General features: G+C 42.9%; 3 protein-coding genes across 9 annotated transcripts in view; 1 reads left to right on the plus strand and 2 right to left on the minus strand.

The window, feature by feature from the left end:
- The window catches only part of CUL4A (cullin 4A), a 34,293-nt gene extending 31,416 nt beyond the window's left edge, over positions 1-2,877 (minus strand). For 3 of the 4 annotated variants that reach the window (XR_009275827.1, XM_058822332.1, XM_058822326.1), the window contains exons 1-2: positions 2,665-2,877; positions 2,050-2,165 (exon numbers count right to left, since the gene is read on the minus strand). Coding sequence is in view for 2 of the 4 variants with exons in the window: in XM_058822332.1 (XP_058678315.1) it covers positions 2,050-2,165; positions 2,665-2,830 (282 nt within the window). In the remaining 2 variants the exon portion in view is untranslated. The other variant, XM_058822341.1, reaches the window with a different exon arrangement.
- Positions 2,878-3,754: 877 nt separating this feature from the next.
- Positions 3,755-16,348, plus strand: PCID2 (PCI domain containing 2). Of its 4 annotated transcripts, none has more exons than XM_058822392.1 (14): positions 3,755-3,913; positions 5,369-5,458; positions 6,022-6,095; positions 6,784-6,849; positions 7,391-7,432; positions 7,914-7,968; positions 9,569-9,672; positions 10,312-10,387; positions 10,508-10,649; positions 11,657-11,757; positions 13,737-13,810; positions 13,974-14,099; positions 14,309-14,436; positions 15,406-16,348. In XM_058822392.1, the coding sequence occupies exons 1-14, from the start codon at positions 3,878-3,880 to the stop codon at positions 15,510-15,512; spliced, it is 1,221 nt and encodes a 406-aa protein (XP_058678375.1). In that variant the 5' UTR covers positions 3,755-3,877; the 3' UTR covers positions 15,513-16,348. The 4 variants fall into 4 exon arrangements, 3 of the variants coding, with proteins under 3 accessions (XP_058678375.1, XP_058678359.1, XP_058678365.1); XM_058822376.1 differs by having other exon boundaries at positions 14,309-14,432; XR_009275836.1 differs by lacking the exon at positions 15,406-16,348 and having other exon boundaries at positions 13,974-14,217; positions 14,309-14,379.
- On the minus strand, positions 16,099-26,964 carry PROZ (protein Z, vitamin K dependent plasma glycoprotein). The gene is made up of 8 exons (XM_058822366.1): positions 26,867-26,964; positions 25,142-25,305; positions 23,769-23,793; positions 20,817-20,930; positions 19,408-19,539; positions 18,096-18,181; positions 17,892-18,015; positions 16,099-17,387 (listed from the first exon to the last, which is right to left on the minus strand). The coding sequence occupies exons 1-8, from the start codon at positions 26,931-26,933 to the stop codon at positions 16,876-16,878; spliced, it is 1,224 nt and encodes a 407-aa protein (XP_058678349.1). The 5' UTR covers positions 26,934-26,964; the 3' UTR covers positions 16,099-16,875.
- Positions 26,965-27,986: the final 1,022 nt, after the last annotated feature.

Consider the following 27,986-nt stretch of genomic DNA (forward strand, 5'->3'; position numbering starts at 1 on the left):
TATTTTTATCACTCACTCCTCATTCAGCAATTCTTTGTACTGACCCACTTTCTCTATCCCATCAAGTACAAGCTACTTCTATCAAAATCTGTGCAATCTACCACCAATCCCAGACATCATTTCTATTTTAGTCACAAAAAACTGGCTGCCACCCTCCCATTGCTCACTGACTACATTTCTGCCAAGCACCTCATGCCTGATCCCATGGTGCCTCTAATGCCTGGAAAGGAGTATCCTTCAGGCTTCCCACTCAGTCTCATCATTGTTCTTCAGTTTCTTCTCAGCCACTGTGCCAAATTAAATAAATAAATCAGAAGGTTCAACTGTAGGCTGGCACAGCAGCCCACTGAGTGCACTGAACTCTAGCAGGCCTCTCACTTCCTCCCACAATGTCAGATAAAAACTCAAAAAAATAAACAAACCAAAAAACCACCACAAAGCCCTGATAGTAAGAACTGATGGACCCAGAGATATTTTCCCCTGTGGATGACTTGATGCTCACCAACAGGCAGTTAAAATGATCTGTAAATACAGATCAGGTTTCCAATGGATGCTGAACCTCATCTTTTATTCCTCTGGCAGGACAGTAAATAGCTGTCCCTGCACAGGCACACTGAGCACCACCACCCACTGTGCAGAAATCTTCCTGATTTGCTGCCTTAAGGACTATTCAATCAAGCCTTGCACAGTTTTTACAAATAAGCAGGCAAAGAGAAAAAGCAAGAAGTACAGTTCTCCTTTCACAGTTTATCTGAAATCTCTCCTCTTCTGCCAAAACTCAAGCATGTACCCTAGTGATTTCATAGCCATATTACTATAATCTCGTTTCTGAGGCCTCTGAAAACAAGTTAAGTAACACTCAAAGCATCTGTGGGCTGGTTTTTGTTTTTTATTTTTTTTTGTTAGACATGAAAAAGCAGGGTTTTTCAAATGCTGAATTTAAAACAATAAAATGCATTATGTCATTCAAACTGTGCGAAACTGCAAGTATTAATAGATATATATATTACAGTCAAGCTTTCAATTTAAAGGGAATAATTATTTTAAGTCAATATACATTTACATAATCAGCCATTTTAGACCCATATATTACATACACTAAGTAAAGAGATAAGTATAGTTAGTTCTATCCTGATCTTCTTGAACAGAGACCCAGTACTGACTACTGGCCTTCTCCTCTCTCACAGTCTGCCCTTTGCACCTCAACTAAACATTTAGAAAATTTGAGGTGTGCACAATAATGTTTGCAGTCCTGGTCTGGCAAGGACATCAATCTGCAGATCAAACATCTGCACCCACAGAAAACTCATAACTAACTTACATTATGCAGCATAATTTAGCACATCAGTAATCTTTTATAGCATGATCACTCTAAAGAGCTGCAACTTCAGCTAAATACCTCAAAGCACATACATCTGAAATAACATAGAACTAAAGCACATATAATTGGAGAAAGCAGAGAAATGGCTCAGGAGCCCATCTCTCTTTTACCCTCACTAGCCCCTGCTCCAGTAGTCCAGGTGTTCCAGAAGTGCTTTTTTACCACTTGAACAGAAAAACTAAGATCTTGATTGTTATGAAAATGTAACAGTAATCTGAAATGTGGATAAAGTGACAGTTTGTTGCCTACTCAATCAAGATTCCTTTTTAATTCCCCAAAAGATATAGAAGTATAATGTAATAATATCAAATACTTCAATATTACTATTTACAAGAGACCATAGTATGTACAAAAATCATCACAAAATATGTAACTTCATAACCCTGTTAAGAGTGACATCCTGTTTTCAGCATGTTGAGTGGGCAGAGTTTTGAAGATACTATGACTTAGATCTCAGCCCTGCCCAGGAATAGCTTTCTGTGCCTTTCAACAGAAACTGCTTTTTCATAGGCCCAGATCATGGTAGCTCTCAGAGGAACTGATAAACAAAAACTGACTAGAAACAGAGTATCTAGCAAAGCTTTTAAGAAATCAAAATACATTATGCTGAATGCATGCCAAAGCAGTTTACTTGCAAAAAAACGAAACCAAAACCTGACGTAGCTTACCTGGTAGAGCTCTTCGAGGTTGTATTTAATAGAAATGCTACTCTGTATTGCTCTCACCGCTTCATGAAGTTTCTGCCAGGTGTCCTGAGTGTAATTATCTGGTAATTTGGGTCTTTCTGTGAAGTAAGACACAGGTAGTTTGAAAACGGCCACCCAAGGGGAGCCTGCAGCAGCAATGTCTGTCTCCCTGCTGCTCCATCAGGTTGTGCCAAGCCTCTGTGCTCTTGGCCATGTAACTCTGGCACTCTCAGAGGGGTCACTAATTCCACCCGAGCCTTCGCACGCCGCGCTTCACCCCCCGGCTGCGTGTTTGACGCCCGTGTTACTTTTAGCGAGGCAACCACCCTGCCTGGCTTTAATCAGCGCTGACACTAAGGTGGCTTCCTGCCCGCTCCCTACGGCCGCTGCCCCCGCGCCGCACGGAGCCCCACGCGTGTCCCCGGGAGCCCTGACACGGGCACGGTGCCGGCGGCGTTATCAGCCCGGCGGCGTTATCAGCCCCGCCGCAGCCGCCCCTCGCCGATAGGGCGGCGGGGCCCGGCCAGGGCCGCAGTAAACAAAGCTCGGGCCGAGCGCACCTGCCAGGACAGAGGGCCCGGCCTGCCCCGTACCCACCTCTGAAGTTCTTGATCACGAGTTTCTTGGAGGAGGCGGTCGCGCCTCCGCCTCCTCCTCCCCCTCCCGGGGAGCGGGTGGCGGTCAGCGAGGCGGGCCGGGTGAGCCCGTTCGTGTGTCCCACCAAGGCCGACAAGTGCGACTTCTTCTGCGGCTCGTCCGCCATCTCCGCCCGGGGCGCCGTGTCCGGCCGGGGCAACGCGCTGGGCTGGGCCGGGCCGGGGCCGGCTGGTCCCCGCCTCCGCTCCCCTCCTCCTCCGCCGCCGCCACCACCCAGCCGCCCTCCCCCACTGCCCGCGGGCTGCTGCCAAGTGCCGCCGGGGGGAGGCACCGATAGCCGCCCGCCCGTCTCCGCCCGCCCCGGCGGCCGGCTCGGTGCGGCTCCGGCTTCGAGCCCGTTCCCGAGTCCGGGCGGCCCGCGGCTCTCGGGCAGCGCCAGCCCCGCTCACAAGATGGCTCCCGGGCCGGGGCAGCCTGCTGCCGGCGGCAGCAGCCCCTCGGTGTGCCCCGCTTGCCCTGGCTCTGTTTGCTGGTACCCGCCGAAGGGTGGCCGGAACAAAGTGCCCCTTCCCGCCCACAAAAGCCACCAGCCCGAGAGGCCGCCCGCGCCCTGCTCACCGGCACCTGCCAAACCCAACCGAGCCCAGTGGGCACGAACATGGAGCGTGTCCTGGTGTCACACATCTCCCTGGCGGCCGCGCCTTTAGGAGTCAACCCGCTCGGGAGTTTAATGCTCAATTCAACTTTTTCCACCCGAGTTCACAGCGACCCCTCGCCAGCGCTCCCGGTGGGCAACGCAGCTAGCGAGGAGAAAGGGGAGGCGAGCCTCCATAGCACTCCCGGGGAAGTAATCGCAGTGCCCCGCCACTGGGCTCCTGCCATACGGAGAGCACAGCCCGCGCGCTGTCCGAGCCGAGGGTAAAGCGACAGCACAAGTAACAGCAAAACCTCAGCGCGCGGCGCGCCCCAGCGCACGAGGCTTACCTCTGACGCGCGCCCTCTGCCCCGCCCACCGCTCACTCCCATTGGCTGTCCGAGTGAAGCCACGCCCCGGACCCGCCATGGGCGGGGCAGCGGCCGCTGGGGTCCGTCACGTGACGCTCGCGGCCGCTCCCGCCGCCCTGGGCCGCGCCGGGATCGGGAAGCGCGCGGGAGTTCCGGGGCTCGCGCGGTGACACCGGTGTGCGGCCTCCGCCTCAGCTCCGCTCCTTCAATGGCGCACATCACCATTAACCAGTACCTGCAGCAAGTAAGCACGATTTTTTAATTATTTTTTTAAATTAATCTTTGGGCCCTGTGTGAGTATGCGGGTTTGCTGTAAATGTGGTGCCTTGGTTAAGGAATAAATCACTGTAGGATGAGTGGGGAGATATATTCATTCAGTGTGCGTGAGGCACACGCCGTCTGCGTGCCAGGGATGTGCCTGAAGAGTGTGGGGGTCTCTGAGGTGATTTATGGGTAAGAACGGCCAGGAGGGCTGTGTGTGTAACCAGGGCCAAGTGCAGCTCAGGGATTTCAGGGATGCGGGCTCGGAGATGCACAGAAATGCGGGCACAAGCGCTGCCATGGATGGATGGATGGGGGACAGGAGCCGCAGGGGTTCCAGCTGGATATCAGTGACAAGCCTTTGTGTCCCCGCTCTGCATGGCTCTTGCTGGACCGTCGTATTCTCGTCGCTGTTACCATCCTACTTCATCTGGCATTAGTTAAGGCACAAAAAGAAAGTAATTGTTTGGGTCTTAGTCCCCAAAAGTGGAGCGCCTGAGGTCTCCCAGGACAGCGGTCTGCTCTGAAAAGTCCACGTTTTGTTAGGTTGACACTCCATTGAACTCCATTCAAGAGGAAAAACTATCTTGCAAACATAAAATTACGTCTTCTTTTTCCTGAAATAAAAGCTAAACGCAAATTTCTGAACGAGTTTAACAGTTAATTTTTCCTTTTTTTCTTGCTATTTTAGTCTATGGGGTTTTTTCCCATTTGGTATGAGTATTCCATACCTCAAAAATATTTATTTTTCATATTGGGAGACAAAAATATGACAAAGCACAAGCAATGGGAAGGAAACTCTTAAGAAGTAATACCTGAAACTACCTCCATAACTGAATAAATTTCCACCTTGATGTCACAATAACCTGTCCAAGCAGACTGCTTTTACAAGGAATTATCTTTAGCAGGAAGCAGAATTAAACCATTCTTCCACAGAATATAACATTTACAATCTTAGCAGGTTTCAAAAGGATTTGATACAGATAGAATATCAATCTAATATCAGACATTGCCTTTGGAATGATATTTACATGTTAAATCTTCCTGTCTTCATTTTAAAGCATTTCTCAAAGATTGCATCTTTACATCTGTGTTTGATGCCTATAAGTCCAACTGTAACTTTAAAAAGCTTAACCAAATCTGCTGTTTTACAGTGCTAAACCCATGTACATACATATGCTTGCATCCTACAAATAAGGAAAAAAACACAATGGTGTTCTCTCTACCTTCTCCCTGAGACCTTTTTGAGCAATAGGTGTATTGGAAATACAAAATTATTTATTCAGTTTTAAGCCTTTAAAAACTTGCATTTGATTTGATATTAATATGTATGAGCAGTGGTAACTCGGTGGTGGCTTCTGTAGTTGTTATGTTGGTTAAATATGTTGTGTGCCTGTTGCTGGATTTTATTCTGTAATGTGACTGTTTACTTTGGTAGGTGCAAGAAGCCATTGAGACCAGAGATGGTACATTTTGTGCAGAATTAGTTTCATTTAAACATCCACATGTTGCAAATCCAAGGCTACAGGTGAGGATGTGTTTTTTGACCTTTTGTTTTACTTTGAGTTTTCCCAGCTCTATGTGTGGGTCCCTTTCCATTGGAGAGAAACCTCAGAAATCTGTTTCACAGGCTGAGGTAGGATCCCCATGTAGGCTTGCCTCCCTTTTCTTTTTACAAGGATACTATATATAATTTTTGTTTTCTGGTTGGCTCTTTGTGTTCCATTTTGAATTGTTTTATGGAGAGATACAGTTTTGAATGTCCTTTCTGACCAGTATTAGTTGTTAGCATAGCACCATGGAAGGCACTGTGGACCAAAAAGCAGTGAGTGGTAAGGGCTTGGTGTTTGTGTGTTTTGGATGCTTTTATTTAAGGCTGGCTGTTCAGGTTCTGGAGACAGAATGCACACTAGCAATTCATTACTCTGGGTAGGATTGTTAATGTAACTAAGTTCTGGTAGATGCCTACTAGAGGTCCTGTCCAACCCTGGCAAATCTGTGAGAACTGCCATGACAAAATATGCATATGATGTTCTGTTTCTGGTGCATTGGATGTTCCTCTAATGTTTTATTGATTTGTTCTACACTTAGCTTCCATCTCCAGAGGAGAAGTGCCAACAAGTTTTGGAATCACCATATGATGAAATGTTTGCAGCCCACTTAAGGTAAAGATGGGCCCAGAATGTAAAGTCGGTTGTAAGGTGTGCAGCAGGGATGGGGAAGGATATCCTTAAGTTCACTTTCCTATTTTAAAGGGCTTACACCTGAAAACTTGGTATTTATTACTCTTATAAATAATGCTAGAATTGCAGGAAATAAAGAGTTTCTTTCTCCTCTCCACATAAAGTTTGCTCTATGTACCTGGCTGTCATCTGTGTATGGCCATTGGCACAGCATTGTCAGTGCTTGCTGTTTCCCCTCTGCCTACTAGCTGCACAAGAATTTAGAGTGAAATAAGTGAGGGAAATAAATATTTTTAAAAGGGAATTTTAATGATAAAAGTACTCTTAAGAGAGCTTAGTATCTAAGTAATTCTGCGAGGCTTTTACTAAATAATTTTCTGTACCTAGTCTCTTTCAACAGTCCTGAATTTTTAAAATTTAATCTTGGTGACAGTGTCAATAAGTATTAGCTTATGTAGAACAAATACCTATTAATCTCTAGCATCTGTTTTCTGCAATTATCCATCTTAGTGCTCTATTAAAATACTTGTGCCAGTGTTTTAGGAATGCTTCTAGTCATATTCCTTTGTGCCTTAAATAACCTGTGAAACTTCATGCCTGGTAGGACACAAAAATAAGTATTTCATTTATGTATATTTTCTGATGCACTAATGCACCTTTTCTTTGACAGGTGTACTTATGCTGTTGCAAACCATGACTTCATAGAAGCATACAAATGCCAAACAGTTATTGTCCAATATCCTTTTCCATAAATCTTCCATATTGTTTTCAGATTAACTTCTTGTAGACTAAGTTCTCTTTATGGTTTTTAAAAATCTAATAGAATGTGGTCTGCTTCCCAATACATTTCAGTTGTTTAGGTTTCTGAGCAAGGAAATCCAGATGCATTCTTCTTCCAGCTTTTTATAGGGTTAAGGAAGAATGTTTTACTTGGCTCTAAAATAGAATATTAATTCCTCCCAAAATATAGGAGAGTCTCAAGTCATTATGATACCTTGCAGTTTGTACGTGGCTGGAGGGGAAGATGTTGATAAAGAAGCTTCTATCTTATCTCTGCCAGTGTTCCTTACTGCTGCTGCCACTCAAAGGAGTGCATGGCTCTGCTCATGTTCTTCCATGCTGCAACTCAGCTCCTCAACTTCTTGATGGTGTTTTGATTTCTAGTCTTTCATGAAGTCATATATGGTACCACTATAAGTCATATATGGTACCACTGAACAGCTGTTTCTCAAATCTGCTTTGTTTCATGGCATTTTAAATTTTCCTAAATGCAGTACATCTTTCCTGCGAGCATTTCAGGCACATAAAGAAGAAAATTGGTGAGTACATGGTAGAAAGCTACTAGAGAATAGCCTCATCTTTTCCTAGTATAATACCATTGGAGTCAAACTAAAGTTATACCTCTAGTTTTATTTATCCCCAGTGATGCTAAAGTTAAGCCTAATTGGCTTTGTTGCCTGGTTGAGTTTTCATGTCCAAAGTGTGGAATCTAAACATCTGAGCTTGATTATATAGAATGGTCCATATGTAAATACATGAATGATTTGTTCAAAGAGAAGTGGAATTTTATCAAAGCCACAGTAAAAAAGACTTTAGACATAATTTTTGTAGTGTAGGGTTTCTGAAATGCTGAGATCTTGAAGAACTGTCCTTTTAAGAAGTGCATTCTTCTTTACTTAAAGATTAATATATACTTTTCTAATTGTATGACCAACTAACAAAAAAAAAATTGCTTATTTCTCATGTCTTACTTATTGCTTGATTTGCACCTACTAAGTATACTCTGATTTTCTTTTCCAGGGCCTTACCTATTATGTATTCTGTAGCCCTTGATCTTCGAATTTTTGCTAATAATGTAAGTAGATCTGATTAACAGCCTCATTACTTTTATCTGTTTGGTATTTCTACTATAGAAATATTTTTACAGAGTTTGTTACACAGTCTAATTTTGCTCAGTTCTCTTTAACTCATTGTTTAGGATTTTGTGGACATGCTAAATTCATCCAGTCGTATTGAAAAGTGAGATTGTTCAATCTGTCCCCCTCCTATTTGCAGATGGAACTAGAGGAGTTCTGAGGACCTGAATGCAACTCCCAACAGTTGCTTAGAACTTATGAAGGGATAAATATTTTCTTTATTGAGTGGCATGTGGTGTAAGTCACTATTTACATGTTTTCCCTGGCATTTGGTGGAAATTGGAGGTATCACAGACAACCAAGCTGATCTAACCATTCACCAGATCTGCAGAGGGAACTTTCTGCTCCCCTTTTCCAGATGTGTGCACCACTTCTGGTGCTCTTTGGAGCCCTTGGTGAGCCCATACAGCTGCTGACATGCTAATAGTCCCCAAATTTACATTATTTTTCTTAGGCTGGTGAATTTAAGTAGCTTGTGTAGGGATCTATTGAGAACTTGTAGGCCAAGGTAAGTGGCAGAGTTGTGATTTTGTTCACCTGAAGCGTTGAAGCTAGGGTTCAAGTGAGGTTAGGGTTTGACAATATCCAGTATTTTCCCCTCATCACTCTCTCATGCCCACTTACCCACAAAACCACACGTGGAATGCTTGCACAGGGAGTATTTTCTGTGTTTGTGACTGCTTTGCAACAAGTCTCAGTTCTCAGTTTGAATGACGGAAATCCATGTCTCTGAGATGCCTGAGAAAGGGTAGTGTTGAATCAGTCATGCTGGAAGTGTTTAAACTCTATCTTCTAACCTTAGTGTATTCAGAGGATCTGGTTTCAGAGAAGACTTCTGCAGTAGGATGCATTTCCATTTCTTTTATTTATGTTTCAGCTAGTGAGAATGCAAACACTGTAATAAAACTTTCTAAAAAGCACATAATAAATATCTACTTGCTATATTTTTTCTGTTGAAGTTCTCCATTTGTCAGTGTGTGGATCTTTCCCATATGTTGACAGCTGTATTTTTTTTTCCTCTTTCTGCTGTAACATATGTTTTATCTTTCTTCTGGAAGTCTCAGGTCCCAGCAGTGTGTGTCACTACTGGAGACTGTTGAATATGGTTTAGAAATAGCATCTAGTCTTTGTGGCTGTGGAGAGAAACTGAATTATAAATTCTAAGACTCAATTCTAAAACTTCATAATTTCTAAAACTCCATAATTTTTTCCAGGCTCTTGGTCTTTGTACACTCGAGTTCAGGTGTTAAACCTGAATTTAGGTTTCTGAGAGCTACATTAAGCTGAGTGATAATAAAGGTAATAGTGATCAGAGCTATTTTCCAAGGATTGTCCTTCTCTGCATTCTCTGCATTGAGTACATGTCCAGGAGCCTCTCTGAGTGTTTTCTTTTGTTCTGGGAGCTTGACTGCCTTCTAGATTTGGGAGATAGCAGCCATGACAGATCTCTTGCTATAATACTTTATAAAATGCTAAATTAAAATTAAACTTTGCAGCCCTGTGAACCATGATGTAGAATTGCATATTGTTTCTTGCTAGGCAGATCAGCAGCTTGTGAAGAAAGGGAAAAGCAAAGTGGGTGACATGTTGGAAAAGGCAGCAGAGCTGCTGATGGGCTGCTTTCGAGTCTGTGCCAGCGACACGTAAGTGAAGGTCCCCCTGCTGCACTTGCACTAGAAAATTGCTAAAAACTTCATGAACTTTGCTTTAGATTTTCCCATACTTGGACCATATACGGGTCTTAGAATGAACACTTCTGAGGCTTGTCTCTTCTCATTTATTGTCTTAATCTCTTGACTATTAACTGCAGAGGGAGAACCCTTACTTCAGGTTCAGCATTCCTAGCAGAGGTTGTTGGGAGGGACTGATTATTTCCCTGATTCTCAGGAAAGGTGATTAATGCTTTAATTGTGAAGTTTGCTCCATTAGAATTAATTAGATGGAAAAGAGGTGGCTCTGGTTTCCAGTGTTAGCAATTTTAACACTTCTGAAGTGGAAAAAATGCTTTTTTTTTGGGTCTTTCTTTCATCTCAGGTATTATAAGCCACTGTTGTGCTTGTGTGTGTTATCTGCAGACTGGAGTGAGGACCCTGATGCAGATGAATAATATTCTGCATGACATCTTTTCATTATGTTGAGAAAATATATAGCAGAGCTACACCTCTGTTTACCTTAAAAATACTATGGAGTGAATATCTATGGCATAAATTTACTGTGAGGACAAGGTCATTCTTTTCTTACAATGTTCAGTACTAGCAGATTTTTCTTTTTCCTTGTGACAGTCGAGCAGGCATTGAAGACTCCAAGAAGTGGGGCATGTTGTTTCTTGTGAATCAGCTGTTTAAAATTTATTTTAAGGTAGGGTTCAAGTCTGGTAAGCTGTGTTTTGTATTTCATATTCTAAGTTAAACCCACCCTGTTTTTATATGATACCATCTATCTGCATGCTGATTAAAATGCTATTTTGTTTTTCAACAGATCAACAAGCTCCATCTCTGTAAGCCCTTAATTAGAGCAATAGACAGCTCAAATCTGAAGGATGAGTACAGCATGGCACAGAGAGTCACCTACAAATACTACGTGGGACGCAAGGCCATGTTTGACAGTGACTTTAAGCAAGGTACTGTGAGCCAGTGTAAAGTCTTGCTGCTTGGCATGAAATCTTGCTGGAGTTGTGTGTGTGAGACTCAGAATTGCACTTGATCAAAGGAAAAGTTATGCTGAAAGGTCCAAGCCCACAGGCTGACTTGGAACAGAGATGAGGTTACATCACACTTCTAATTGTAGTGTATGCCCAGCTTTAAAATATTTGTGTCACTGAAGCTCCCTACAGTCTTATACATTATGTGTGAGCATCCAAAAGAATAGGTTTGTAAAAGTTTTGCAAGGGAGCCTTCAAATCTCCAAGTTGCTGTGTGCTACATAGGAAATCTTCAGCAAACTGTAGTGTAGCAAACTCTAGTTTCTCGATCCATTGATTTTGGAAGATGTACAAACTGCATTTCCTAATTTTCTAATAGATTTTGCTTACAGAAATGCTTCTAGAGCTAAGGGGTACAGCTTCCTCACTAACTGCAGCCCTTGACCAGCATCTGTTCTGGAGCTGGCTCTGTTATTCCAAACTGTGTTCTGCCTTTCAGGCTTATCATTTTTTCTCTATTGGTGGAAGCTGCAGAGAGATTTTCATGCTGTTATGCTGTGTGGTCTCACTGGCCCATTTCTGCAGCTCAGGAGATGTGGGCATTACATTCAGCTTTCACCTCTTGAAGAACCTAATCTCAATTTAGGAAGTAGAGTGTATTACCAGCACTTCCTGAAATTCTCTGCTTCTGTAATAGGAGCACAATAATATTACTGAAATTAGCTGAAAAATCCAATATTACTTGTAACTGTAATGTCTGACATGAAGATCTTGACGAGTTTTCTTTGACTTTCTGAAGGAGAACTTACCTTTCTAGTAATACTTTGTATTTTGTGTGAATCTCCAACTTGATGTACTTTGAGTGACGTGATTCTTTTGTAAACATTTTCAAATATTATGTGGTCAAGAGAGATGGACATTGAGCACAGAATTTGGGTTACAGATTAATCCATTTTTGTGTTGATTTGTGTTACCTGGGCTTGCAGCTGAGGAGTATCTGTCATTTGCCTTTGAGCACTGTCACCGATCCAGCCAGAAGAACAAAAGAATGATTTTGATCTACCTGCTGCCAGTAAAAATGTTGTTGGTGAGTAGATGCTACTTTCCTGAATAAGGGGAAGGGGTACACGTGCAGACTAGAACTGATGCTCAGTATTTTCTTGGTTTTCCCTTAGTGGAATTCAGAGGCTATTTTACCCCTGTAATATCAACAAATGCACTCCTTGTTATGTGAGGGCAAAAAGTGCTGAGTTGTCATTTACAGCAACATGGGAAAGGAGATAGGAGGGGAAATAACACAGCCAAACAAAAAAAAACCCCACCCCCAAACAAAACCAACCCGGCCCTCCTTTCCCCCTACCTTTCTCCCAACCCCTCCTAGGGGTGCAACCTGATCTTACTACTTTAATGAAGGTGTGTTTTAATTCTTTGGAGAGGCTCTCAACAGTGTGACTTCTGTCTTGTAGCAGAGTGCCTCTCTGCTGATCAACTGCACACAAAAGCCAAGGAAGGTGTGGATTCAATAGAACAAATTTGTCTGCCTCTTTCACCTGGTGGAAGAAAGGAGGGTGTGCAAACAGATGTCTGAGGACTGCTGAGAGGGGTTTGCCACAGCTACAGCCTGTCTTTGGCTTTTTTATTTGTACCTCCTACATTTTCCCATTCAAGGCATGTCAGAAGGGTCATGAGGCAGAGCATTTTGGTTCTGAAAAATCAGTGAAGACTTGTTATGATTTGATTATTTCATATTTCTGTTAAAAGAATTAAGCACCTCTGTTTCTTGTTCCTGTGTTTTGCCATTTGCTGTGCTAACATTTGTGTATCCCTGAATTAGTGGATTATGCTGAGTATTAATTCATTGTGACTGAGGGGACAGGAACTAGATTTTAGTTTCCTGTTCTGGCCCTGTTCCCAAAGTTACCCATGTAGAATGTTATCACCTGCCTTTATTGAGTTGCCATTTTCCACCTTCCCCCTGACCTGTTTATGACTTCCCTGCTTTTTCCTTTCAGTGCTCCCTTTCCAATCCCTTGCTGTGTCAAGTGGGTAAAGGGGGAGTATAGTGGGTATGGTAATTAACTTCTGTTTTCCTTATTTATTTGTTGACTTAGTGGTTGTTTTCAGATCAATCAGTAGTAGGGTTGATAAAGGAAAAAAAGTCTTCCTAAAAGCTTTATTAACAGTCTTCCTAAATCTTTGTCCCAGTCCCAACTGGGTGCCTTAAACTGGTTGGTGCCTAAAATTACTGTGGTTTTTCTAAAGCAGTTTTAGTGTACAAGAGGCATTAAAGAAACTAGATAAAGGTCATTGTATTTGCAGTTGCTTTTTTTAAATCAGAGCCCAAACATTAACACTAACTCCAAACTACTAAAATAGCTTGTGTGTTGTTTTTTTTGTTCCTAACAGCTCTCAGTAAACCTGCAGCTCAGTTCTGCTCTCAGCTAATCCTTCGTCCAGGAAAGGAGTTAGCAACAGCATAGGATGATGTAACTAAATTTAAAGTCTGACCAAGTCAGTGTGCATTCTGATCTTTGCTGTGCAGGGGATAAAAGGCAAAGTTTCTTTTTGATTCTGTAGATAGTTCAGTTAATTTTGTTTCTTTAAATTTATTGGAGGCATAGAGAAGAAAAAAAATCTGTTACAGACTGAGATAACACTTGACAAGGCCGAAGCACTGCTCATATTCCTTTGGAAATGCATGGGATTCCTGCAGTTCTTCTGTTTGTAGATTAAATGATACAACTGTGACATAAAATTTGAATCTGCCAAGGCCTCGTGTCACAGGATCGTGATTCTACAAGTTTGATAGTTGCTCCCTAATATTAAATATCAATTGTCCCTAAATCATGATAAATCAGTAGTTATTGTGACTTGAGGTGTTTGAGAGAGATGAGGGGGTTATCTTGCAAATACTTTTATTCACTTCTTATTTTGTAGCAAAAAAAAAAAGTGGTTAAAAATTCTTTCTTTCTCATAACAATTTTTTAGCTAGATTTTTTTTACTAGATTCTATTTAAAATGTATTTAACTTTACCCTAGAAAACTTGGACACCATTTATTTTTCAGGGCCATATGCCAACAGTTCAGCTCTTAAAAAAGTATGACCTTATGCAGTTTGCTGAAGTAACAAAGTCTGTGAGGTATGATGCTTGCTTTTCTGCTTTGTGTTCAAAAAGTATTAAGTAAAAAAGTGGTTTTTTGGGGTGGTTGAGGAAGGCTGGGGAGGCATATTCCTACCAAGTCATACTTTCTTTTCTCACTGGTGTGAGACCTTCTCACTTTTTCATTTCTTTATCCTTGCAGTGAAGGAAATCTTCTCCTTCTGAATGATGCTCTAACAAAGCATGAGACCTTCTTTATTCGATGTGGAATCTTTCTTATCCTTGAGAAGCTGAAAATCATCACATACAGGAATCTCTTCAAGAAAGTGTGAGCATAACAAAAACTACATTTTTGGAAAAGCAGATTTAATATGGTTTCACCTGGGACTGGGGTAGAATTGTATATGCTCGTTAGTTTTCTCTGAGAGAGCTGACTTCCTGTTAAGGTGAATTATTGTAGAAAGACCATTTTTCTAAGAAACAGAATTTTAAAGTGATTATTTCTCAATAACATATTTTTCCTGTTGTTTCTTTCAGATATTTACTGCTCAAAACTCATCAGCTATCTCTAGATGCTTTTCTGATTGCTCTGAAGTTCATGCAAGTAGATGATGTTGATATTGATGAAGTCCAGTGTATTTTAGCTAACCTCATTTATTTGGTAAGTGCTCACCACTTGTTGTCTGGTGCTTCCACACTTCTGACAGTGAAAAATATTAGATAGAGAATAATAGTTTATGACAAATACTCATCAGTAATCCCAGGTTTTCTTGTGTTTTTTTTTTTTTTTTTTGAGAGACTTCTGCTCAAAGTAAAATGTTTTCATTTGCCCTGAGGACTTCATCTAGTTCCTGCCTTTTTTTTTGCAGGAATCAGTTAAAATTGAAGTTGAATTTCACATTAAAAATTCAATACTGACATTTCTGTATATGTAGAAACATTGATTTAAAAATACAAACCATTCAAGTGGCACCAAAAAGATTTGTTCTGCATTTGAAGTAGGAACCTCTTGGTCTTCTCAAATTAGAAAAAAACAGAGCTAGATTTCTTTGGTTCTGTTCCACATTTTGTCTTTTACTCTAAGTGAATCTCAACTGCTTATGAATGGATAAAAGCTTGAAATCTAAATATTTGTATTAAATCAGAAGTTGTGAAGCATCATTGTAGTGTCAGCAAGAAAATTAGCCACTATGTTTCTGAAACATTATTTGATGTGGTCTAGGTCACTGGGAGATTTCTTTCACTATGCTGAAAAGGAAGTACTATGTCATTTAGTTTATTAGGTATTGAATGCTAATTGGTTAAAATTCTCATTTTAAAGTGAACAAGAGTGACTTTAGAAACACTTTTGTGGAGCTCTGTCTCTTGGAGGCAGTGTAAGCCCCCCACGGGGGCCCTGGCAGGAGGCTCTCAGTCTGACAGCACACAAACAGGGTGGTGGCTCCAGCCTTGTGCTGGCCCTCCAGGGTGACCCAGGTACCTAAACGGGACCTCATGGGTATTTAGGCGCAGTAGTGCAGTGGTGAGAGAGCACAAACAGCTCTGCTGTGGTTAGCTTGTACGAGTTTGCTTGGCTTGTAGGGATTGTGTTTCCAGTTCTAGGTACTAACTCTGCCTTTTTCTCCCTCTGCCAGGGTCACATCAAAGGCTACATATCCCATCAGCATCAGAAGCTTGTGGTCAGCAAGCAGAACCCATTTCCTCCACTGTCAACAGTGTGTTGTTGAGTGTTGCATCTTAGCCATGCAAGTGCTCTTCAGGTACTCAGCTTGCCCAGTGGAGCTGCTCCCAGTGACCCCAGGAGCACTGGCAATGGCCTGGTGCATGTCCAGGACTGAAATACCAGGAACTGGTTGTGGCTCCTTTCCCAGAATGGCCAAGGCTGCCAGGGTTACAAAGTGCATTGAAATGAAATGTTGACTTTGAAATGAAATGAAATGTTGACTTTGAAATGGTTGTTTCCACAGGCTTTCTAGATCATCCAAAGTATCTCATGAAGAAATAAAGCAAAGCATTCCAAATTCCTTCCCAGCTACTTAAAAGCTTTTATAAAGTACTTCATGTTACTATTTCTGTGTTTATCCTTCATAGAGAAGTATGAGCCTTTGTTACTTGTGTTAATCCATTCTTCAGAGCGGAAGTAGTGTTTTCTTACTAAAAATGGTTTCCATTTTTTTTAAGTCTCAATAATTTTGCTGATATTAAATACTCTCTTCAAACTGTCTCTAAAAAATAGAGAAGTGTTTGACACCAAAAGCTTTACTGTGTCAGTAATATATATGGGTTTGAGTGGTAGGTGCCCACAGATGGCTTTGTGATTCTTTTTAATTCTGGTCATATTTTGTTTAATTTTTGTTACGATGAACAAAAACTCATGTAGCTAAATTATCCATACTCTGTTTTATTTTGCTTCTGGGGAAAACACTACCACTTGATCCAGTATTTTAAGTGTTACTACCCTGGGGGTTGGTTTGTTTGTTTGGGGGTGGTACAATATAACTTTGTCCAGACTGAGATTTTAGTTTGGGGATTTTAAAATTATTTTAAAAACAAATAAAACATTTATTTTTTGTTGTCTTTGATAGTTGGGTTTTATTTTACCCTCTAACTGACATGGGCATCATTCATAAGGGAAAACATAGATTCCATGTATGAGGGGAAGCATTTTTTACTGTGATGAAAATGTCAAGTGCTACTTCAACATAAGACATTTAAAAGCTTGACATTCCCCATGTCTTTTACGTTTTACTTGTATGGATCCTGAAAAAAGAATATGAATTTGCTGAATCAAACCTCAGGGTACTAGCAACATTTGATATCACAGAAAAAATATTTAACATGTTTTGAGGTTTAGGATGAACAGTTCTGGGAAATTTTAAATCAGTTTTTAGTTCAATAACTAGGTTTACTGTATCATGACTCAGAGTACTGTGTGTCAGCAGAAGGAAAGACAAACAGGCTTTTCTGTATAAACCAGAGTTAAATACATGTCTTTGTTGCAGCTTCCATTGCTGCAAATAGTAGTAGAGTCAAATGGCTGCATCCATATGTTTCCTTGCAATGATTGGTAGAGGCTTGGTGCTTGGGAGTTGGTTGTGTTTGTCTTACTTTATTTTTTGTTTAACCCATACCATATACCTTGCAGTGTTGGTGAAAAGCAGCGTTTCCCAGTCAGTGTCTTCCAGTGGCCAGGATCCCAGGATACCAGTCAGAAACCATGTGCCCTTGTACTCAGTAACCAAAAAGCTCCCTCCAGCCAGGTGTTTGTGCACAGCCTCCTGGAGGTGCCCACAGAACTGCCTGTTTGTGAGGCTGACGTTGAGGATTTGCTTGCAGTCCTCAGCAGGCAGGTATGAAACCTGCAGCTCTTCGCCTTGAAGTTCATCCCCCTCCACTCTCCAGCCACTGACTGTAGCAGCCAGTTTTGGAATTAAAACATGTTCTGCAAAGTCTCTCTCAGGGGTGCACACAGGAAGGTGGGAGCTGTCACATTCAACATGCTCTTGAAGTTGTAGCAATGCAATGTTGTTCTCACCAGTGTCTTCATCGTAGCGGATGTGGATGTGCTTCTCCCTGATCTGCATTATCTTCCCAGTTCCACTTGTTTCATTAGGCCCTGTGGAGCAATGACATTTGTCTGCTCTTAGGAATGGTTTATCAGAGACCTGAAAGCTGCATGCAAGCTGCCTGATTGTGCTGAGAAACACGTGCAGCTAAAGGCCTCTTCCTCTGGGAAACGAGGAATAATAACACTGGCAGCTTTTTAATGCTGGTAGGAGCATGAATAATTTCAGCAGTAAGCATGAATATGCAGCACTAACGTGGATTTTGGCATGAAACAAGTCACCGCTAAATCCATCATGTTTAGCTGATCTCTGAGTGCTGAATTCTGCTCTGTGCTCAAGAGGTATTTATCTCTGCTTGCCTTGTAAAGGGGAATGGGGGGTAGCTGTAGTTCTAGCTCAGCTACTCGAGTAGCTGAGGTGCTTAAATGAAATAACATCATATTTGTTTCCTTTAACAATATTTTTATGCAGCAAGAAGTTTAGTAAGCTTGTTTAAAATTTAGCTTGTCAGTACTGAAATGTGCTGCAGCAAGGAAAAATGTTGGATCACCTACCAGAACCAACCCTGATTTGAAAATGGCTGTGCAGAAGGGCACACTCTGCTGTGGTCAACACGAAGTTACTTTTTAGCAACACTCCTCCACAGAAGCCTTTCCCGTCTGGGTTTAGCAGCAGTACCTAAGAAAATGCAAAAAAACAATAGATAGCACTATCCATGTGAGGGTAAAGTGATGGGTTTCATGAATTGCGGGGAATACCTGCCAAGGAAATCGCTCATCACTTTTCTTCCTGGTTTCACTTATAAGGTTATCACTGTCTTGAAGTCTGCCACATGCACATGCATCTAACAAATGAATTAAAAAAAAATCAAAACTTCATGCTATATCATTTCAAGATAGCAGTATCATTTCAAGATAGTTAATACCTGCAAATGCCTACTGTTCCACCCAGACTTTGGGCTTCTGCTTTTGTGCAAAGAAAAAGGAGAATGAAAAATTCTCAGCTGGTGAAAATTGGAATAATTTCTTTGGCAATTGTACTCATAATAGTTTAGCAATGGGCTGAACATGGTCACTGTGTTAGGCTTGTAGTGATCAGGTTTCACTGTGCTTCATTGCACTAATGAAATGAGGCTTCCTCTCCAGCCAACTATTAGCACATCTTGCTTTTTCATCTTTGTAGCCTGTATTCACATTGTGTCAAATACCTGAGAGCTGTGGCCCAGCCTGGACAAGGTAAATGCTGGTTTTTCCTTGTTACAGCTGCCACTCTAGGGACATGCATGCCTTTCTCATCTGGTCCAAACAGCACACATGCTTTTTGATTGGATCACCCAGTTACCTGCATTTGTCACACTTCCACTTGGTTTAGGTTTGGGTCACACACACTGGATCCTGCTCAGGTGAAGCTAAACCAGAGGGCACCTTCCAGGTGCACACAGCTGCCTGGTGCTCAGTCCACAGGACTGAACTGGGCCAGTTTGATGTAAAGCCCACCTGAAGTGTGCGCTGAGTGTGGACATCAGTCTGTCACCACCAAAAGTGTGGCTCTACAGCTGAACTCCTATTTGGCTGCCCCACTTGTGCTAATACAGACACAGGTCTAAGTATACTGCTTTGTAGACCTGCTTTGTAAGGGGATGAAATTGAATGAGATACTTAATATGGGACTGAAGAACTAAAAAGGGCTACTGTTTCAAGCTAATTAAATTGGCAGCAAATGTTTCCCTTCATTTATTAGAACATGGGTCACCTGATAGGAATCAATTGAATTTCATTCCCAACCAAACATGTTCAGCAGAATTGCTCTTTACCAAACACAGGAGTGGAAAACCTGGTACAGTGAGTGATGTGTAGGGTGGTGCAAGCCCCCTCTGCTGATTCCTACTTAAACATTCTGATCAAATAGCCCTTCTTTTGCCATTACTTTGGCTTCTTGGGTGGTGCTCCCTAGTTTCCTTTTTCTGCCCAGTAATATTGCTTTAGGCTCAAGGCAGGCTGATCTGTTATATGCTGGCTTGCCCACCCAGCCCTGAGCAGGTGCCCCCCTTACCCCCATGCCCACACCTACCTAATGCAATGCACTGTTTTTTATCCTTCCCCAGCTCGTAGCCATCAGCACAGGAACAGCGGTAGGAATCCCTTCCTGGATAGCAGAAGTGGTCACATCCCACCTTTGCTTGGTGGTGACATTCATTTTTAGCTAAACAGAACAAGCAGAAGAAAAACATGGAGTATCCTTTCATCGCTTGAGTCCTCTGTTTTTTTTTAAATTCCCTTTGTGTGGATGTGGGCTGGGACTCTGATTGGTAGTATTTACCACTGGGATGTTTTTTCCCCTTGTTAAGCGGAACTTGGAGGGAGCTGAGTCTCTGCAGCATTCACAGACTCATTGCAAACTGTGCTCCCCCTGCAGCACACACTGCACCTCTGAGTTCTGGGAAAGGGTGCCAAGGGTTTTTAAACAAAACACCAAGTATGTGCAGCAAGGGGAGCTGCTGCACCTTATGAAGACAAGTATTGCTGGAGGAAGAAGGCAGCTAAGGTTTCTGGTTTTGACAAAAACCTGTAGCTCTCATTTTGCATACTTGTTTGATTTTGCATACATCAGCTACCAAAGACAAGAAAAAGAGAAAGGGAGTATGAACTTCAAGACATGCTCGACTTTGCATAGCTAAGCTATCACTTAAATCTTTAGCACAAAGTAAATGTTATTTGATCTAGCTCATAGGTAGCAAAAAATCTTGTATAACAGGGCTGCCTAAGGCTCTGAGATGATCTAGTTCCCAGCACTGGTCCAAGCTGTGTCACCTTCTGTGCTCCCCAGAAGCTGGTCACAGTCACATCCCTTATACACAGAGCGACCCTGCCTTGCTGCAGCCAGGGCGTCTCCCACCCCAGGGGCCCTCTGAACCAGCAGAAATCCTGATGTCAGGGTTGGAAAGTAGAACCTGGCAGATATAAAAATGTAGTATCTGGCCTGGGGTTTTCCTGTGCCAGAACACATCTGTTTTACTTTATGCTTTTCACTTGCACTGGAAACAGTTTTTTTTTCTGGAGTCCTTCTGTTCTCAGGGACTGTCTTGTGGGGGTGTGTGGCCTCCGAGGCACCAGGGTGCCTGGGAAGCCACCCTGTCTCTGCAGCATTGGTCCTTCAGGCCTGGGACCACAGCAGGACAAGCAGCCAGGCAGCACAGGTGGAGTGGCAGGGCTGGCTTTGTGGTGTACCCATGAGGTGGTTTGGTTTCAGCTCTTTTGCAGCATTCCCAGATAAGGGAGGCTCAGGGCACAGGGACAGCCTCTGGAACCTCAGGATTCCATGTTTTGCAGGCAGGCAGCACACATCACCCTGCTCTGCCAGAACTGTGTGTTTTACCCAAAACCATGGGAAGTGGCACCATGGGAGAGCTGGGTATGGTTTCATGGGGACAGCCTGTGACAAGATGAGGTGGGGCTCCTCAGAAGGGGGCAGTGCCTTACCAAAAGCACAGTTCTCTCCCTCGTAGCCCTCAGCACAGGTGCAGGTGTAGCCACGGATGCTGTCCTCACACACACCATTGTGCTGGCAGGGGCTTGAGGAGCACCTCCTGCCGCCTGAAGAAACGGAGAGGGAGGAGTCAGCACCAGCACAGATCCCAAATTACACAGCCCCAATCCCAGCACATGAGCTCTTCAGAGAGGTGTTGTGAGAGCAGCTTGAAGGGAAATGGGCTAAGTGCCACTGAACTGCTCCTCAGGCGAAATTTTAGCTCAAATCTCCTTCCAGAGGTGCAGCCCCTGTCAGAGAGGCCGGGAGCTGCCCAGAGCAGAGCCTCCTGCTGGAGGATGGACGCTCCGATTCAGGAAAAATGACTGAGTCACAGTTCCTGATTTTTTACAAATGTGACATAAGACTGGTGTTTTAGGTGTCCCACGTTAAAATTGATATGTACTGGATAGCAAATCATCAAAATTATAGAGCAAGTGTACAGCAAGCAACATCAAAACAGGAGGAAATAGAACTTTTCTATATCTGCACAATTATCCTGCAGCAGCTCAGACACTAGCAAGCTTGCTCTTTCTGCTGAACTGAGCATTGAAACAGGAGGGTGTCCTCCTTCAGTCACCTCCAGGTGACTGAAGCACCAGGCAGAGCTGCCAGTTTCTCTTCAAGCTGCCCATAGGAATGACTCCTAAGCAGTTTGAAAACATGAGCCAAGTAACAACTACTTATTATAGACATAGGCTATCAGTGAGCAAGCCAGGAGAGCCTAACCTGGGACGTGCTGTCCAACCTTTCTAAAAATTAACACCTCATCAGAGAGGTTAATTCAGTCAGCAGGCTGCCCTACCTGATTTTGGGGATGGAAAGTGAAAACTCTCCCAGCTACTGGGAAAAAAACACCAATCATGATCTGCCTAGGCTATTGGCACACGTGTCTTTGAGTGTATATGTACTAAAATGCTGGCTGAAAGAGTTAGCACCTTCAACCCATCTGCAGCCAGATGCCACCAGCATATCCAAGCACAATGCAGGCCTCCAGAGAGGGTTTTTGGGTGAATTGGGGGAATCTCACCTGCACAGCTGAGCTGGCAGAATTGAGGAGCTGGAGCTAGGGAGGGGTTACCCCTGCAGCCTGAAGCAGTTAGATGGATTCAAGCCTCTGAAATCTGTGCTGGAAAGAAAATAAATCCAGCACCTAGCTCTATTAAAGGAGGAAAGAGAAGATTCAAAGGATAGAGAAATTGGCCTGGTTTCTGTTACTTGCAGGCTATGGTTAAACTGTAAGCACACAGCAATATTAAAAGGTGGGAAGTAAAAACCAACATATATTTTTCAAGATCAAATAATTCAAACCATTTAATTCTAATCATATTGTAGAATAGGGACCTAGGGGGAATCAGTGAACATCATAAAATAGAAATGTTTCCAATGATATTGTCGTTCGGTGAGCAGACTTCTATAAGGCTTGCACAAAACTTTTGAGAAGTGATGTGTAAAGAGAGATTGGCAATGGCCAAGTTTATACCGTTGATAAAAGAGGGTCAGGGACAAGTGTGAGCTCAGGCAAAATGCCCTGACAGCAGACATCCAGCAAGGTGCCACTGCATCAGTTTTGACTTGAAGGGACAAAACAGTGCAGAACAGAGCTGGGGGGTAACCCAGCAGTTGGGTGGGTGCTCAGCCTTTATAATAAATAAAAAACAAACAAACAAACAAACAAATACAAGCTTCCTCTTGTATTCACAATGCAGATTTATCCACTGCACCCTGGACTTTCAGGGGAAAGCAACACAGATACCAGAGGTCTAGAAAATGAGATTATTGGAAGACAGGATGAAAAAATGTGTTTGTTTAGCAAGGAGGAAAAAGCCACTTTTCAAAGGCAACACTCTCCAAAATGTTAGAGAGGACATCACAGAGAAGGAAACACACACTGCTGTTCTTTAGGAAGGAGACAGAACATATTGCTTTTAATTACAATAAGAAAGCCATCCCTGAGGCTGAAGTCAATAATGTGTTCTGACTGTGGCCAAGCTTGTTTGGAGGGACCATTCTGAACTGGTTTCCCTTCTCTCATCCTAGGCTAGAGAGGAAGCCTGCATGACATGCTTAGTACAAATATCCAATGACTCAAATTAGAAACTAATCCCACCCTCACAGAAGTAATAAAATGCCAGATATTTAGCATCATTCTTCATAACCTTTATAGCACTGATGGGATTCTTTTATGCAGTGGTTCTCAGGACAAAGTAATTTAGTGGCTTGAGCAGAAAATTATTACTGACTGCTGGTTTTGCCACCTCCTTTTCCACTCTTTAAATCTAAGACTAGAAATTAATAATAGCTAAGTTAAAAACAAGAGAAAAACTTGATGAAGCATAGAAAAAAAAGAGAGGGAATAGGGCACAGTCATCATGAGCTGGTGCCACAGGCCTCCTGTTCAGGTGGCACTTAGTTACATCAGGCCCTCCTCAGCTTCCACAGATTTGTGTCTCACCTTGGCACCTGACAGAGAATGATGCAATCCCACTGTGCAGAGTTTGTAGACAGCTCAGTAGCTTTTAATGTCTATTTATCTTGTCCAGGTGTAAGTGCTAATTCTGTATTTGGGAGATTTTGCTGGTAGAACTGTGCTGTTCTATGGTATCAGCAAAACATACTTTCTCATGTCCCAGGCTCCTTTTCAGATTCAGTAAAAGAAGTAGCCTATTTACTATGATAACCTTTACTCATCTTCTACTTTTATTGGTTTTGCAGATTTAAATGGTTTTCGCTATATATTGCTTTTTAAAAATTATTTCACATCAAGAATTTTCCTTCTGCTTTACTACAGACATGACAAATAGACACTGATTGCTTCTCATAGAATAAATTCTTAGAAAACCAGACTGAATCATGTTCATAATGTGACAGTACCATGCAGGAGAGAAATCAAGAGGCCAGCTTACCATAGTAGATGTCCCAAAACATTTTCTGGGTGAAAAAACAAAAAGGAAATTAGATTTTAATTCCCAAGTAATGTAATATGTCATAAATATTTTGCTAAATCAAAAAACATGTTATGAGAGAATATATACAGTGGTTTAATGTTTACAGAGTTGCACAACTATAATGTGCTGCTAGCAAATATACACATGAGAAGGGAGGGGCTTTGCCTACTGCTTACTTTATTGTTTCCTAAGAAGCTGTACAGGAAAATAAACACTTCACAGGCCAGAGAGGAACAGCTGGATCCTTTAGCAATGCAGCTTCCAGAAAACACTGACTGGCTATTGTCTGTCTGGCGTGCAGCAGCCTGGGAAGGGACCCCATCCTGTCCCATGCCCCTTGGCCCTGGCAGGTGCTGCTGGAGGCAGAGGGGTCAGCAAGGGCAGAGCTGTGGGCACCACTGCTGGCCACCTCCACCCTGTGCCCTGCATCTCCCTGGGTTCTGCAGCTGACCCTGGAGCTGCTTTCCCCAAAGCCACACTCTGCCCATCCCTTCCCCAAAGCACCACAGCTGCCCATGGCAGCCCTATAGCTCTTTCCTCTGCTTTCCCTGCAAGCAAAACTCCATCCAGGTTCCCATTAAAGGGCACAGCATCCATCTCTGTATGTCTGGAGAACCCCTGGTGCAAAGGAATTTGCAGCTACTCACCAAGTGAGCCTCTCTCTATAGGTCCCACAGCTTGCTGGTGTATTGACATTCCCTCTGTCCCAGTCATAAAATCACAGAATGGTTTGGGTTGGAAGGGACCTTAAAAATCATCTAGTTCCAATCTCCTGCTGTGGGCAGGGACATCTTCCACTAGACCAGGCTGCTCAAAGGCCCATCCAGCCTGGCCTTGAACACTTCTAGGGATGGGGCATCCACAGCTTCTCCGGACAACCTTTTCCAGTGCCCCTGGAAAGAACTAACCCTATCATTTATTTCCCATGCTGCATGCATTTGCATAAAGGCATTTAACTTGGGCCCTGATGAACCCAGTTTACTGTCTGGAGTGGCTGGAATTCCTTTGTGCTGCCCTCCAGGTGCTCTTCTTCACCTCCTGGTCCCTAAGGGATGCTGATGCTATATTTCTGTGTGTAGTCAGCAGCCACATGATTTACTAACACAAGCAGCATGACACATCATTTTCTGGAGAGGACTTGAACAATAGCAGAGCTGACCTCCTCATTTCCATTTTGACCATGGAAGACACCTGCTTGCTGCCTGCTGAGATGGCAAATGCAGAGATTTCACATGGAGAGAAACCCAAACAAATGGAGCAGTCTTGTGTTTCACAAGTAAAATATCGTAGCAGCAGTTTTAAATGTGCACGCAGGGAAACAAAATACTTACAAGCATTTCATCATTCTCAAATACTTCTCTCGCTTCTTCATGTGTACATCTCTCTTCTAGGCATTCTCTTTCCAAGCTGCCTTGAAGGACCTCCTCCAGAAGGATGGAACTGGCACGTCTCTGTCTCTTGATAACACTGTTTGCATCATGAGCTGATATAAATACTGCAACATTGAATGACAAAACACTAATATAAGTACTTAGGTTAATTTCCTTATATACTTCTACCTTCTTTTTTAAGAGAAATAATTTTGGTTGATTTGGGGTTTCAGCCATATTAAACTTACATAGTTAAAGAGCTCTACTGTCTTAGCCCAAATTCACCTGAGGAGTTGAGAGGTTTTACTTCTGGGGAATGCCTGACTTGCTCCCAGGCAGGGGGAATTTGAAACCCTTCCTGCACAAGACATACAGAGCAGGGTGTGGTGGCACAGCCAGGGAAAGGGGGAAAGCATTATTATAAAAGGCAAAGGCTATTTTGTGACTGCACAGGGTCTCAGATGCATTGGTACAAGTGAGTATTAGTGGTATTAAGTTATGGTGGTGGATCCAAACTGATGCTCTTTGGTCTTAGTTCATGGCAATTTTTTTTGCTGAGAAGTAAAGCCATGACATGGCTGAGTTCTCAATCAATTCTCTCTTAAGGGGAGTAAATAAAAACTACCCATCAGCAATGCTCATAGCTAAGAGGGTTATATCCCATACCACTGTTCATGTGGAAGACACTGTAATCTTTCAGATTTGAGTAAAGAGGAGGAGAGACCAATTAACAGATCTTAAAACTCCTTTTTGCAAATGACACCTCCATCAAAATCTGCCTGCCAGCTGGGCAGCTGGTGCCAGCCTGGAGCCTCATCTTCCCCATGAAGCAATGTGTGACCATGTGTGTCAGCACGTGTTTGCCAGTCCTTCTGTGCTTGGAAAGTAAATGTGTTGGGGCAGGGGATATTCAGGGTTTTTTTCTCTTTTATACAGTGTTTGGGGACCCAGCACTGCTGGTTGAAGTAATCAATAATCATAGAACTGGGAAAAGTGGGAGCAATAGCAAAATTATTCCAGCACTGTGTATAGTTAAGTTATCTTTTTGAAGGATATCCTATAAGCAACTGTCTTGCACATAATATTAAAAAAAGAAAAGCTTCATGACTCTGTTCTGCATTTTAAATTTTATCTGACCCCCCAGCACATATTTCTGCTGTGCAGTGGTTCTGCCACATCCAGCACAGCTGGCAGTGAACTTCTGCTGCAGGGTGTTTTGATTTTCTTAAGAGAACACCACCTTTTTCTCCCTTGCCCGGCTCCTCCTTATTTTTGATAAACCATGGAAGATTAATACAGAAACATAAACTTCTTCAAGCTATAACAACCATGCATATTGGCCTCTTCCATAGGACTCTCTCATTTTTATTTCAGCAGCAACAGAAATATAAAACAAAATTCGCTTTAATACCTGGGACACTCTAAAAATTGTAAGGAAAGACAAAATATTACCCCGGCATAAATGATGGTACTTCAAAACTGCATTGCCCCATTAGCTTACAGCAGTTTTCACTTAGCTGCATGAAATAAACAGCAGAAATTTAAAGAAAATAAGGCACAGACTGTTTTCATTGATTTCAGTCTGTGCTACAAAGTAAACATTATACAAGGTAAAAAATTACTGGGGTTTTTAGAAAAGCAGCAGCACAAATCAGAACCAAAGGAGCAACAAAAGGAAAGCCATACCTGCCTGCTCTGTCTGAGGGAAAAGGGCAGAGAGAAGGAAGAACATCATCCAAGAGCAGCTTGCCATGGTTACCCTCTGAGCCTCAGGTGCCTGCCTGCATTCCTGCAGCTCCTGTGGGAAATGGCTGCAGCAGGGATGGTGAAGTTTAAAGTCCACCTGCTCATGAGAAAACAAAACCTCTAAGGGCAAATCACGGCTGCAATGTCAACACATGGGGAAAAAACCCCAAAAAACAAACCCAAAGCAAACCAAAGAAATCATTACCCAGCTCAGTAGCACAGCAGTGCCCTCCTCTCCGTGCCCTGGCCGACTGTGGGGCCCTTTGCCAGTGCCAGTGAGAGCTGCTCTGGGATTTGGGTGCTCCTCCCATGCCCAGCACTCACTTACTGTAACACAGCGTGGATGGAGAACAGCATGAACATTTCTTTGTGCCATACCAAAGCACAGGCTGGGCATTGACCTCAGGGACCAATTACAGGATGTGGCCCTTTAGTACATCGTCCCCACAAAACATTCACCGAGTGGCAGTGAGCAAATCCAACCAGCTTTTGGAGCAACCAAGCCCACAGACTTAATTTTCTCCCCCTAGGGATGCATCTGAATGGATATGGCATTTTTCTTTTTCACTCTTTGGTTTGCAATGCCCAGCCCTGAAGGAGAGCATGGAAAACTTTTCCTGATATCAGGATTCCAGTCACCCAGAGATGCACAGCCAGATGGAGTCTGTGAAAGGAGGTGTAGGTTTGGAGAGGACAGAAACACTCCCTGGGCTGCTGAGGTATGCACCCTGTGGACAGGGTGACCCTGCTTCCCCACCCTGGGCAAGAGGAAGGATAAACCCATTGGCATGCAATGGCAGTGTGGCTGCAGGGCTCCCAGAATGGGCTGGCTCCTGGGAAGAGCAGGAACCATTTCTACACTCAGAGCAGCAACCAGTGACAGGAAGAGTGGATTTTTACTTCATGTTATGTTATAGAGTTATGCAGTTATGAACCAAGACCATTCTGTGTTTTCATATCATAAATCCCCAGCTATTATTTGAGTATGCAGGTCTTTTAACAAAGTATGATTGACCTGAACATCCATGGGTAAATCCACAAATAAAACTGCACTTCCCAT

Source organism: Ammospiza caudacuta, chromosome 2 (genome assembly GCF_027887145.1).
Source record: "Ammospiza caudacuta isolate bAmmCau1 chromosome 2, bAmmCau1.pri, whole genome shotgun sequence".
Lineage (NCBI taxonomy): Eukaryota > Metazoa > Chordata > Aves > Passeriformes > Passerellidae > Ammospiza > Ammospiza caudacuta.